This window comes from Sinocyclocheilus rhinocerous, unplaced genomic scaffold, assembly GCF_001515625.1.
Source record: "Sinocyclocheilus rhinocerous isolate Xijiao unplaced genomic scaffold, SAMN03320098_v1.1 scaffold3209, whole genome shotgun sequence".
Taxonomy (NCBI): Eukaryota; Metazoa; Chordata; class Actinopteri; order Cypriniformes; family Cyprinidae; genus Sinocyclocheilus; species Sinocyclocheilus rhinocerous.
This window is the reverse complement of record NW_015630393.1, coordinates 161,471-176,445: the sequence shown is the minus strand read 5'-3', so window position 1 is coordinate 176,445 and position 14,975 is coordinate 161,471. Positions and strand designations below refer to the sequence as shown.

The 14,975-nt window shown below is 36.4% G+C and overlaps 1 protein-coding gene across 1 annotated transcript; it reads left to right on the top strand.

The window, feature by feature from the left end:
- Positions 1–1,265: 1,265 nt before the first annotated feature.
- LOC107740348 (heparan sulfate 2-O-sulfotransferase 1-like) lies at positions 1,266–8,627 on the top strand. Its single transcript, XM_016552765.1, has 6 exons — positions 1,266–1,550; positions 5,103–5,188; positions 6,110–6,248; positions 6,340–6,437; positions 6,579–6,736; positions 7,818–8,627. The coding sequence occupies exons 1-6, from the start codon at positions 1,269–1,271 to the stop codon at positions 8,042–8,044; spliced, it is 990 nt and encodes a 329-aa protein (XP_016408251.1). The 5' UTR covers positions 1,266–1,268; the 3' UTR covers positions 8,045–8,627.
- The last annotated feature ends 6,348 nt before the right edge of the window (positions 8,628–14,975 follow it).

Sequence of the window (14,975 nt, the reverse complement as noted above, 5' to 3'; positions counted from 1 at the left end):
ATATTCTATATGCAGGTTTTGTAAACTTTTCATCTTACATTGATTTGAACTGTGTAAGAGTCTCTGTGATTATCTTGTATAGTCTGGTATTGTCTCCACTGTCAATTTCTGCAGCTCCCAGAATGTTAATAAAACCTATCATTTATATTAGTATTACTATATTTATATACTACGTTTTGTTTTTATGATATTTTTCTCTACTGGTGTTTGTTACTTTAGACTTTCTTTGCACCATTTTCTTTGTAAGCAGCTGAGCTGCAAATTGTTTAGCAATATAAATGTACTATTATTTGTCATGCCAGTAAAGTACATTGAAACTGAAAACTGGGGGATTTTATGATGCAGAATTCTCTTGACATCTCAATACTGGCAGTGAAGTTATTGTGTTGTGTGTGTGTGTGTGTGTGTGTGTGTGTGTGTGTGTACAGAAAGCAGAATACTCTGCTGCTGTAACTGCTTGCTTTGTTTTCTCCTCTCACTCCATTATTCAGGCTTTTTCATCCTGCTTCTGTTTTGTGTCGCCTAAATCAACAGGTGGCTGAAGGGCCTGTTGGGAACCTTTACAGATCTTTAGATGCCCTAGATTTATTGGCTGAAGCGCCTCGCTCTTTCTCTCTGAAAATACACAAACTTTGTTCTACAACTACGTTTCCCACCAGCTACTTGCATTAAATTTGAAGATGGATGTATGGATTTGCATAATCTTCTTGTTATGTTCCTCATGTACTTTAGAATTGCAGAAAGTTCTCCCTACAATTAAACTTTGATCATGATTATAGGAGTATTTTAAACTAGAAAATACACTCTGCAGTTATAATGCCATGTTTATTACAATGTAAGGTCAGATGAACTCAATTTATTTCTAAATGTCAGGCGTAACATGGCATAATGAGATGTTTCAGATTGTAAATTTATACAAGGATGAACCAAACAATGTTGTGGTTTTGTCTGCCATGACATATTCAAGATATGTGTGCATGTACAGTAGATCACTTGAGTTAAACCGTTTTAAAGGGATAGTCCACCCAAAAATGAAAATTGTCATCATTTTCAGATCGCCAATCTTCTGTGGAACATAAAAGAAGATATTTTGAAGAATGTTGGTAACCAGTGCAATTCAAAACAGTGAAACTGTTTGGTTACCAACATAGTGCCACAAGGTTTGGAACGACATGAGAGTGAGTAGGTGACAGAATTTTCAGTTTTGGGTGAATTCTGCAGTAGTATTTATATAATTTTAGGGTTTATGCAAATAAAAGATAAAATGCATGTTTTGTAGATGTAAACATGATCATGTCCTCTCTCCTGCAGAGCGCACCATGGCCAGACACGAGGTGCGAGAGGTGGAGCAGAGACAGACACGGGACAGCCTGCGGGACTCTCCGGCATTGCCTGAGATTGAGGATCTGATTATCATCTATAACCGTGTGCCCAAGACTGCCAGCACCTCCTTCACCAACATTGCATATGACCTGTGCGGAAAGAACCGCTTCCATGTTCTCCACATCAACACCACCAAGAATAATCCGGTCATGTCTCTGCAGGACCAGGTAACATGTCCATTACATTACATTCAACTTACAATAAAAATGAGATTATTTAACATTTTAGGCCAATTATGTGCACAGAGTTCTTAAAGGGATAGTTCACCCAAAAATGAAAATTCTGTCATTAGTTACTCACCCTCATGTCGTTCCAAAACATGTAAGTTCTTCGTTCATCTTCAGAACACAAAAATGAAGATATTTTTTATAAAATCTGAGAGCTTTCCGACCCTCTATATACAGCAAGGGTCCTACCATGGTCAATACACAGAAAGGTAGTAAAGACATCGTTAGTCCATGTGACATCAGTGGTTTAACCGTAATTTTTTGAAGCTACGAGAATACTTTTTGTGCACAAAGAAAATTGTAACAACTTTATTAAAAAATAACGACAAAAAATAACAACTTTATTCAACAGTTCTTCTCTCCCGAGTTACCATCTTCCGCCATTATCGAGAGTACCATGATGCATGCTTGTGGTGCTGCTGATGTAGAACATGCATGCACTGTGCCTTGTTTATGAGCAGAGGAACGCACACACATGCGTCGTGGTCAAGCAGCAACCTTCCGGTCTCTCTCGAAACCAACACGGAAGTGATTTAAACTGCAATTCATCGATTGGCCGCTAGAGACTGGCTCTAAAAGGGAGTAAGTCCCATAGACTCCCCATGTCAAAATGCCCAACTTTACAGTAGAAAAATATATGTGACCCTGGATCACAAAATCTGTCTTAAGTCGCTGGGGTATATTTGTAGCAATAGCCAAAAATACATTGTATGGGTCAAAATTATCGATTTTTCTTTTATGCCAAAAATCATTAGGATATAAAGTAAAGATCATGTTCCATGAAGATATTTTGCAGATTTCCTACCGTAAATATATCAAAACTTCATTTTTGCTTAGTAATATGCATTGCTAAGAACTTCATTGCATTACTGCATTGCTAAGAAAATCGCCTTTAAAGGCGATTTTCTCAGTATTTAGATTTTTTTTTTTGCACCCTCAGATTCCATATTTTTAGAAAAAGCATATTTATTCAGCTTTCAGATGGTGTATAAATCTCAATTTCGAAAAGTTGACACTTAAGACTGGTTTTGTGGTCCAGGGTCACATATGTTTAAAAGCCTGGTGCAAAAAGTGGTTTTGGTCTATATAGCTCATTTTGCCCTTCATGACAACTGTGAGGGGGGTGAATTTTTTTTAAAACTCATCCGTTTAAATTATATTAAACTTTAATGTTCTGCATAATTAAGGGTGTGGTCACTTGAGTGACAGGTGGATTGCCGCTGCTGTTGCCACAGTCAAGCTAAGTGGGCGTGGTTTCAGCAACCAGCTCCACAAACATCCCGCCTCTTTGCCCATTTTCGATTATCCGGGAGTGACGCGCTGCCAAGATGGCGACGGCTGGCTCCACCCATTTTGAACTTCAAAAACGCTCTTCAGAAACCAACGGGTGACGCCACGGACACTACGTCCATGTTTTTTACAGTCTATGGTCGTGGTACTCTTGTTAATGGCACCTACGGTGATACGGAGGAATAAGGTCATTATTTTTGTATTCTTTGCACACAAAAAGTATTCTCGTAGCTTAATAACATTACAGTTGAACCACTGTCACATGGACCATTTTAACAATGTCCTTACTACCTTTCTGGGCCTTGACCATGGTAGGACCCTTGCTGTTTATGGAGGGTCAGAAAGCTCTCGGATCTTAATTTGTGTTCCGAAGATGAATGAAGGTATTACGGGTTTGGAACGACATGAGGGTGAGTAATTAATGACAGAATTTTCATTTTTGGGTGAACTATCCCTTTAAGCTTTGCAAGTCCACTCATATATGTGTCATCAAAAGAGATTAAGGTCATTTTCACACTAGTTCATTTGAGCACTCCAAATGGTCCAAGGGTCAATATACTGTAACTGTATGTGAACACCTCAGATGAACTCAGACCACCCTAAAAGGACCCAATGTCCTTTTGTGGTTCAGCTGAGTCCCTTTTTAAATCCATAACAAGTTTTTGTTCATTTAAAGTGTATTATATGTGAAACCACTTTAAATGTCATTGAAATTTTGCAGTTTATTTGCCACAATGGAAATAGATGCTTAGGGGTATTGCATTGTGGGATGCAATTATCTAATCAAAAGTACAGTCAAACTGTAATATTTTGAAATATTATTACAATTTAAAATAACTGTTGTCTATTTTAATATATTTAAAAGTAATTTAATCCTATGATTTCAAAGCTGAATTTTCAGCAGCCATTACTCTAGTCTTCAGTGTCACATGATCCTTCAGAAATCATTCTAATATGCTGATATGTGCTCAATAAACATGTATTATTAAAGTTGAAAATGGTTGTGCTGCCTATTTTCTGTGGAAACAGTGATGCATTTTCATCAACATTTTATGATGAATACAAAGTTCAAAAGAACATAATTTGAAATAAATAAATATATATGGAAAAAAAAAACCTAAATGTAGGTTTTGTAGGTTTAAATTCCATTAGTTATTTAATGACAATGAAGTTGAGTAATTTTGAATTAAAAAATGTAATATATTAATACATTTTAAGTATACTAATAGGTGATCAAAGTTTTAAAACATGCTTTTAAAAAATGCTTACACAAAATAATTAAGTAGCCAGATATTGTATATGAATATGCCAGCTATTGGGCACATTTTACAGACACACTCAACTTATGCAGTTCGGACCAAGTGCAGAGGTGTAGTGTGCTTATACTGATGACATTGTGATTGGTCTTTTGCTCAAATCTCACTCTGACAGTCTAACAAGCAGCCTCGTCTCTGGCTCCACCTCCATAATTCATAACCTACTGTCAATATCCACACTGCTGCTGTGCCTTTGTGTGACAAGCAGCACTGAACAAGCTGAACCGATAGATAAAAAGAAGAACGGGGGGAGAATGAAGCGCAGATCTTGTTGACAGCAGCAAAGAAAGACAATTCTCTATTCATCATATCTATTGTTATATGTCAGCTCACAGAAAGCAATCTTTGACGAGTTTTATTTGCAGAGTTGAAGGGGAAAAAGAAGCATTCCCGCATCATTTTGACCTCACACGTGTCAGCATTATTCAACACAGCGTGTGGCTTTGTCGGTCTGCGATCATGAGCGTATGTTTACATTTGTATTCACGTCATTGTCATCCGCAAAATAATATGCCTCGGAGCAGGGGGAGGGAAGGTGTTATTTGTGGGTGATTTTTGCCAAGGTAATATCCAGTCTAGCTTTCAACAAAGCCTTTCGACGGTGCAGATGGTACAACCTTTCCCTCCCAGCGGAGTACAGCTGTGGGACTATGGGGAGGATGTTTGGAGAAAACATTGCTGAAATGTGTTTGCATTAAGTAGTCACTTGGCTGGTTTGTTTAGCAGCCCGTGACAGATGCAGTGCGTCAGTGCGAGATTGTTATTTGAGATTTGGATATCGCTGATGCTTGAATGATGGGGGCATATCACACATGCAGTAAAATAAATTTAGAGGTTTATAAACTGTGTACAGGGACAAATCGAATGTGTTATCTTGTGCTTACAGATGAGGTTTGTAAGGAATGTGACATCCTGGCGAGAAATGAAACCAGGTTTCTACCACGGCCATGTCGCCTATCTGGACTTCACAAAGTGAGTTTTGCTTTATTAATATAAAACCATCATAACAATCACTGAAAGCAATTGCACTACACTTCACTGTATTTAAATGGTTATGTGTCCTTATCTAGTAGTACATTTAGTGTTGTCTGTTCCTGAAAAATGGGACATCCATCAGCCAGCTACTTAATTCACTGATGTGAGAAGATACATTTAAGTGCTGCACTCTAGTGGTTGAAACTGGAACATGTTTTTTATTTTTATTTATTTTTTCTCTGGATTTGAAGTCTGCTTTTATGTTTTGTATTGTTTTGGTTTGTTTTGTTTTGTCGGGTTTGTACGCTGCTTTTATTAAAGCAAAAGCAACACATAACATTGAAATTCTGAAATTTGTATTAAATTTTAAACACTTCACAGATTGTTGTGGTGATAATGTAATTGTAACAAAGAGAATGTGTAATACAAAATTGTATAAGAATGTAGAAAAAAATGCAAAAAAAAACCAAAACATTTTTACAGGTGTCTTCTGGAGTCGACTGCATATAATAATATAACTAGTGCTGTCAAATGATTAATATCGATTAATCGCATCCAATATAAAAGTTTTTGTTTACATAATGTATGTATGTGTACTGTGTTTGTTAATTATGTATATATAAATACACACACATACAGTATATATTCTGAAAATATTTACATGTATATACCTTTATATATTTTATATTCTATATAAATATATTTATTATTTAATATATAAACAACATATTTTTCTTAAATATATACATGCATGTGTTTGTATTTATATATACATAATAAATATACACAGTACACACTCATATTATGTAAACAAAAACTTTTATTTTGGATGTGATTTATCGTGATTAATCGTTTGACAGCACTAAATATAACATGATATAACAATATAATATAATATAATATAATTTTTCTAAATAGGTTTGGAGTCAAGGGAAAGCCGGTATACATCAACATTGTACGGGACCCCATCGAGAGGTTGGTGTCTTACTACTATTTTCTCCGATTTGGAGATGATTATCGGCCAGGTCTCAGACGGAGAAAGCAGGGGGACAAAAAGGTATTATCTTTTTAAACAATTAATTCAAAGTAACTATTAATTTGCTCACCGTGTGGATGCTAAGATGCAATATGTGCGACTGGTGTTTCAGACCTTTGATGAGTGCATGTCATCAGGAGGTTCTGATTGCGCTCCTGAGAAGCTTTGGTTACAGATCCCGTTCTTCTGTGGCCATTACTCGGAGTGCTGGTGGGTAACATGAGCAGCCTGTTACTCTGTTTTTCGCTAAATGCTCTTTCGCATTAGACAAATTGATTGATTCACTCTTTACTGATTTGTTCTCGAAACTATGTAGGAGCTGTAAATGATCTTGTGTGTCTGTTTGTGCAGGAATGTTGGCAGTAGGTGGGCTCTCGAACAGGCCAAGTATAATTTGGTGAATGAGTATCTGCTCGTGGGAGTGACTGAGGAGCTGGAGGATTTCATCATGATGCTTGAGGCAGCGCTGCCACGCTTCTTCAGAGGAGCGACTGAGCTCTACCGCACAGGTACTTTGTCGATATTTAAGAATAAAAGGAATAGTTCAACAAAAAAAATGACAATTCTGTTCTGTACTTGCCTTCATCATTCCAAACCCAAGCTTCTTTTTTTTTCTCTCCATGTAACACAAAAGCTTTGTATGAGAAACAGCCTCAAGGTCAAATTCATGGCACATTTATGACAGCCCTTGGAAGAAGTACCTTAACAATATGTGTTTTGTAGATTCTTAGTCAGTTCTTTTCAATTCATTGGTTGAAATGAAATCATTTGGAAAATTAATTTTTGAATATTTTGTTCATGAACCGGACTGATATAATTCAATAATTCAGTTGCAGCTACTGGATTTGGTCTGTTTGTCACACAAAGGTATTTTATAGGTTCAGAAGAAGTCATATGGGCTTCTTTTGTGATATACTTTACTTATGGTTCTTTTGCATCCTTTATGAAGCTTGAAAGCTCCAGTCCCTATTCATTGTAACTGCATGAAAAAGAATGACTAGAACATTATTAAAAACCACAATTCTCCTTTTGTGTTCAGTGGTAGAAAGATATGCATAAGGGCCCAATACTGTGAGTGTTGCTTCCTCCATGTTAGAATTGATTGTATTTAAGCAGTGGAAAATTCAGGATTTGATTTATTTTATTTTAAAATGTTATTTATTTCTTTGATGTCAAAGCTGAATTTTCAGCAGCCATTATTTTTTCTGCTGGCTGTTGTTAGTATATCGTGGCCATTTTTAGTCTTCAATGTCACATGATCTTTCAGAAATCATTGAAACATTATTAATTTGTAACATGATAAATTTCTAGTATTCATAATACACTTCTATTGTACTAGCAATGACAATCTTCCTGTTTTAGTCTGGAAATGAAAACAGAAATATGAAATTGCTGATTTTTTTTTTTTAAACATCAAATTGCAATTATGATTTTTGAACTCATATTTACCCAATTAAGTTAAAATTCAGTTTATTAGCTTTGGAAAAATCCCCTAATGTGTTTCAGTCTTAATCAGGTATTCAGCATTGAATAACCAGTGAAACCTCCTGCGTGACCTGCATTTTATTTTGTCTTTGACTTGAACTGCAGGCAAGAAGTCTCACCTGAGGAAAACGAGCGAGAAGAAACCTCCCACTAAAGAGTCCATCTCAAAGCTGCAGCAGTCCAATATATGGAAGATGGAGAATGAGTTCTACGAGTTTGCGCTGGAACAGTTTCAGTTTGTGCGCGCTCACAGCGTCAGGGAAAAAGACGGAGAGCTTTACCTGCTGGCTCAGAACTTCTTTTACGAGAAAATCTATCCAAAAGTAAACTAGAGTTGACATTAGCATGGTACAAGTGTCGTTTGGCCTGTTCATGTACTGTTCTGTCACATTCACTGGGAAGAGAAGAAAAGGACTTCTACAATGTGGACACAAATACCTGGAAGTCCTAGACTAGAGGGGCTGAAGGTTTTATAGTGTGTTTTTTTGAGATACTTCACACAGTCCTGACAGTGACGCTCGGTATCTAGCCACTTTGAGCCCAGTATCTTTTTATGGACTTTTACAGCAGTGAAAACACTTGTGACATCACCATCAAATTTTCACATAATTCATCATGCCTTGCAAAAGAAAATGACAGAACCTCTTTGGCCATCAGTCACTGTTGTAAAAAAAAAAAATCCATTTTGAACAGGGTCAAAAGGGTACTGCTTTTTGTACCAGACGTTTGGTACATTAGAGCACCTCCTTATTTTACTACTAACTGTGGTCTTGTGAATTCTTAACACTTTCTTGCATTGTGTATATTCATTTTTAATAGAATGACATGAACAGTGTTTACAGACTTTAGTAAAGGTATTGTAGCCAGAGTTTAGAATGTGGCCAAACAGATTTCATATCTGTACAAATTGTATTTACATGTTTCAGCAGTTGTTCAGATCATTTAAACCATGTCTGTGTATTAAAATGTTTTTAAAACTGCCAGCTTTCCTTTTATATTTGCGTCTTTTTTGTTTTGTTTGGTTTTTTTTTTGGTATAAATTGTCTCAAAGCATTTCAAATAAACTTTACTGTCTGTGAGACCATGTTTTTTTTTTCCAGTATGCTTAGTTTTTCTTCAAACCGGGCTTTGGGGATATGCTTAGAGGGTGTGTACATTTTGAGAGGAGAGTTTGATGTACATTTTTTACTTATTCATTTATCAGTGATCATATTAATTGATCATATATAGCACAAAAGCATATAGTATTATGCTCACCAAGGCTGCATTTGTTTGTTCATAAACACACAGATCAGTAATATTATGACACGTCTTTACTGTTACTTGTGATCAACTTAATGCATCCCTCTTGAACAAACGTATAGATTTCTTTTAAAAAAAAACAACAACAACTGATCTTACTGATCTCAAACTGTTACTACACAGTTTTTATTCATCTTCCATTATCAAGCCCCATTAAACAAGGGGAGGCTGTCATGGTGACTAGGAAAAATGCAATCTAATTCTGAAGTGGTACGGAGTAAAAGTGGGACGAGAGAGAGAGTTCAGTGTGATCAGTGGAAAACAAAACATCTGTGTTCATCTCCACGGACAGACAGACAGTAGCCAAAACCAGACACGTCACATGACCAGGAGAGAACGTCTGCTTCACAAAAGAGGACTCGATTAACTTTTTCTTTTTTTTTAGCTGCAGGCATAACAAAGCATTGTTTCATTAGGCAGATGCATACAAGCTGATAATTATTCCTCAATTAAAAAGAGCCTGTACCATGTATTGATTTGCAAGGGAGAAGGTTAATTAGGAGCACTGAAGTTCTCTGTGTTCTGTTGATGTAGCGTTGCTATCATTTGTTTGTTTCCATGTCAGCGAGTATCCTAGTATGAAACATGATTTTATCTGAGAGTTATTGATTGTTTAGAATACTTTTAAGTTTAACGACAGTATCTCTTGAAGGATCACTGAGGGGTAAATTATCATGCACAGGAGATATAATAGTCTGGGTGCTTAAAATTATTGCATGTTTTTAAACGTGACCAGCTGGGTCTTTCTAAGTATTTAAATGGCCTTTGTGTCTCCTACATAAAAATAAATTAATAAATAATCTTATTAATGTAAAATCAATAACTTTAATAGTACTATTTACAGTAAATCTTATTCCTTCTTCATGAAGATGCTTCCTTCGGCCTGTTCCCAGTCAGTTTTATCTAACTTGCCTTTGCTGTGTTAGCAAATACAACTTAAAAATATATAAAGGAAGATAAAATATTAGATTTATTTCCGTGTGTGTGTGTGTGTGTGTGTATTATAGGCTATTGCAAACTTTACTTTGATAGTCCACTTTAGACATTCTACTAACTATTTATGCAAAGTTACTTATAACTTCAGTAGAATGTCTAAATTGGACTATCGAAATAAAGTGTAACATATATTACATTATTATATTATATTATATTATTATTATATTATAATTTTGTCCTTGTTTTTATATTGTTCTAGGTTTTGACAAACACTTTGGTCTTGTGTGTTGAGATTATGCATCAACCCTGATACCATTCTGCTTAATTTATTTTTAATTAAGAATGACAGACTGTGCGGCTTTAAGACATAGATGTAGCTACAATATATGACATACCCACAAGTTACTATGTTGTGGCCACGACAAAACTAAGTGAACAGAACATGTCCTGTCCCAGGCACCGTACTTTGTCATAACAACATTATCATGATATTTCAAAAAGCAAATTCTTCAAGGGAAAATAATTAAGCACTATCAACCTTTCCTAAGGTATAATTACAGCCAAAACTATATTAAAATATATCAATTAAAATATATATTAACACTTCAATTAAACAATTCAATTGTTTCAAAGAATGTATTACCAATATGAAACTGGAAAAGACATCCATTATATATAATGATCCAGATATGTGTGATACTGGCATTTAAATAAACTTTAAGCCCTGAAAATATACTGTCATATCTAAATGAATTATAAAGGAATTTTGTTTTTATTTATTTATTGCTTTCTTTTTTGCTTGCTGTCACTTTTGATCTAATATAGGCTATACTGTCTTGTATTAAATGCAGAATATGCTTAATTCTTTCTTCTTCCACCAGAGGGAGTATTGTGTTCACTGATCCGTCCTTCTCCTCCAATCAGCTCAGCTGGAACTGTTCAACAAGCCCCATTAATGCACCTGTACTGAGCCAAATGGACCAAACGAATGGGGCATTACCATTAAGAATACAGATTGCTCTATTAGAGCTACACTGGCTTTCAGCTTAGGTGGTAGCTATAAATAAAGCTCTTTACTTTAGACCCAGCAATTTGTGCCCCTCTCTCTCTGTTCTCTTGCATAAATGACACACTAAGGTTTAAGTCACTGTGTGCAAATGGTGGGCTGGTGATGCAGCCGTTCCAGAGAATAAGTTTAGCGTTTCTGGGAAGACTTTTTTGTCACGATGTCTTCAAGAAGCTTTTAGCAAAATGAGCGATTTACAGGTCTAAATAGCTATAAATAAAGCTCTTTACTTTAGACCCAGCAATTTGTGCCCCTCTCTCTCTGTTCTCTTGCATAAATGACACACTAAGGTTTAAGTCACTGTGTGCAAATGGTGGGCTGGTGATGCAGCCGTTCCAGAGAATAAGTTTAGCGTTTCTGGGAAGACTTTTTTGTCATGATGTCTTCAAGAAGCTTTTAGCAAAATTAGCGATTTACAGGTCTAAATACACTAACTGGTGTATTTAACTTCCCTATTTGTAAAATTACAGGGAGATGAGTGTGACATGATTGGCTGTATTTTTAATAATAGGAAGAACGAGTCTGCTCTCTTTATATTTGAAGGAAATGATTCAGGCCTACTTAAGGTCAAACAGTAAAGCTCACCACCATTAGACGAGTACTGTGAGTCTCTGTGCTGAAATAACCTCTAAATCAGAGTCAAAATAATGACCTCATTCAACTAATGAAGGCTAGCTGGGTTTGACAACCATAACCCTCTGGACTTCTGACAAAATGGCTGTTTTTTTTGTTGTTGTTTCTGGGTAGATCAGAGGAGTTCGCTGAGCTGTGGAGTAAAACTGGCCGCGGTGTTTTGAAATTGGTGCTCCATAAAACAAACAGAGCAGAAAGGAGGAGAGACACTGGCCCCCTACTCTCCAGGACAGAAGGCAGGACCTCTGAGCACTTGGCTAAAGGGATTTATTATGCTTGCTATGAAAATGCCTTCATCTGATGGAAACATGGTGATCTAAATTGGAAGGTGGGGGGATAAAAAGTTAAAAGTCAACGGAGAACCAAGGAAACTAGCACATTATTTCCGATCTTGGGCCATTTAGGCTTCCTTGACTATGCAAGCTAAAAATAGTATTTAAGGGAGTTGTTCACATGATGTGGAAAGATAATTCGGAAAAGCTAAACATGTAGGATGTGGTTTGAATTTACTATTCGAGGCGAATGACACAGGTACTGGAAAAATCTGATTGCTCACTATAGGAAAGAAATTGAAGTATACCGCATAGCGACATTTCAATATAAACATCATGATGGGCAATTTTGATGTATGTGATTAAGGCTTTGGTCTTACCAATTTGTTTTTATCCAATTGCTTTTTAGATTTTAGGTCGATTCTACTAATACATGGAAATAGCACTCATAAAGTCCTTCAGAAAAATTGTCCATAACCATCTCCTTCCATTAGCCTCCTGCAGAAACAGCCTGAAGTCTGACGCTGGATGTGACCTTTGACTCCTAATTAGATTGGTACCTGTATATTATGGCTGTATGACATTGGAAAAGATTCTTTCTCTGTGCCCCGCTTTCTCTTTAATGCAGAATTCAGGGAGGTAAAGGACCTAGCAGGCAAAGAGAGAGATGCAATCAGCAATTCAATCGTGCCTATTGTTCAGGTTTACTGATGAGCTTTGCAGTGCAGATAATGGAGTAAATTATTTACCTCTCTGCTCTCTCTTCTTATTGTAGTCAGTGCTGTCAGTATACCTCTGCAGAGCTGTATGGTCACAGGTTGAAGGCCTGCATCAGATCTTGCTCAACTGTCAGCATGTTTCAAATGGTATTTGGCTTTTTCTTTTTGTCTTCTTATCTCCTTTTCTGTTCTTAAGGGTCATTCTACAAAATAGATGTCATTTGGATCCCTCATAGGCCTATACGTGTTTAACAATTAATAGCTGATGCTGACTTTACACTTGTTTAATAGACATTAAAAACTACTGTACGAGCTGCACATTTTGATTTATATATACACTTCATTATTAAAAAGACTTGAATCCAGATTATGTCAAACCTGTTTCCACCAAGTATTAGCCTACTGGTCTGCTCATGTTCAAAATCCTTCAAAAATGGAGTTTAAAAATCAACATTTTAAAAGAAAGTACCTATTTCATAGAGGGGTTTTCATTCGGGGTGTAGTATAGACTTTTGTCCACCCCGTTCAGGTGCCATTCAAACGGAACATGTTTTTGCAGTTAAAGGGCATGGAAGATAGGCTACACACATTTATTTGTAAAATTGAATTGAAGACTTCAGACGCAAAAGCTCATTTTAAAAATCATTTTAGAAGAACATTTCAAATGGCACTTTTGCATCTACACACAGGAGCCTGATAAAAATGCTCGTTTTAGTAAAATGATCATTTGTATCATGTAGGTTCAGTAATTTCACTTTAATGGCAATGAATAGGTTCTTTTCATTGCCATTAAAGTGAATTAACTGAACATAAACATAGGAGCCTGAGAAAAATGCTCATTTTAGAAGAAAATTTCAATCGGCACTTAGAGGCTTTTGCATCTGAACTCCTTAATCTCTTTGAACTTAAGCGTCGCGTTTTTCGAACGCAGTGTCATGCGCGAGGAACTGACAAAGACTCGAAAGGCGAATGCTAAAGTCAAACATGTCCATAGCTCGTGTTTACACAGAAAAACAAATAGCGCAGTGGAAAAAACGCGTTCTTTGCGAACGGCTCCTACGGTTTCTTTTTCCACTGTGATGCTACACAAAATCAGGATTTTGGAATGTAGTCTACATCACCTCGGTGACGCAGCTGGCCACAGCGTGATATCTTGGCTAAACATAGCAAGCATGCTATGATTGAAGATGAGGATAGGCTATCAAAAGGTAAAAAAAGGTGTTCTACAAAAGGTAAAAGTTTCCAGACTAACTACTGACATAAACATGTAATATATGACTAATATTGATATATTATATGAGTTTTAATGAGCTAGTTAGCTTAATGCTGACGAAAAGTAGCTAGTGTAGCACGTTTAACCTTGCCTAAAACATTCAGCCTGGATATAGTGGTAAAGTGCTTATAGGTTTCAAAGATGAACCCTTTTGTGTCAAATGGAACAGGCCTACCGCACAAGTACTGAGAGACCGTTTTTTCTTCCAAACATATTTCATTGCATTTATAAAGAGTTTCTAAAACGTGAAGTGAGTCTGTGACCTGTGTAGCTGTTTACAGACCAGTGTAGTAGGAAGAAAAAGCAGAAACGTAGAACACAGACAAACACTCACTATTTTGGTCACTGTCGGCCATTACAGTCTCTGCTGGACGCACAGTACTTTTTCCCAGTCTGCCTCGGTTAGAGGTAAATAACCTTCATGCAAATTGGTTTCAGTAGCCCTGAGCCCCTCTTTTGCATCATTTCATTTAGCTGCTTTGAATCACATTATTCCCCTTTGCTACCATTCAGTTACACAAAAACCTCATGCTGACCGAGAGAAAATACTTAAACTGCCACAAAACATTTTCATGCTTTTGCAACTTCACACTACAATATAAGGAATGATGACCGTCACAAGACAACAGACAATTTCAAATCCTTGTCGAAAGGTAGATGATCTCCCATGGCTTTTGGTAGTTAGCTGAATGTTAGCAAATGGCTTCCTGTGAAATTACTAAATGAAGAACGTGTACTTTATGTTGAGCACATATTTGGTTCTTAAGAACAGTAGGCTGATTTTTTCACACTGTGTGTGAGTTAGAACACAATCAGCCATCAACTAAACTATGACCCATTCAAATTATGGCTTCTCTTAATCAATGAAAACTAGAGGGGGAGAAATTACACCTAATCATGCTGATTAAACTTGCATGATAAACCACGTACTTTTTTTAACCACATAGACTGTATATTCATTAAGACAAAATCTGAATCTCTAAATCTTCTAATTCCTCACACTCTTACTTTTGAAAGATGAAAGTATGAAATGACCTCCTTGGAAGATGAATAATGAGCTTC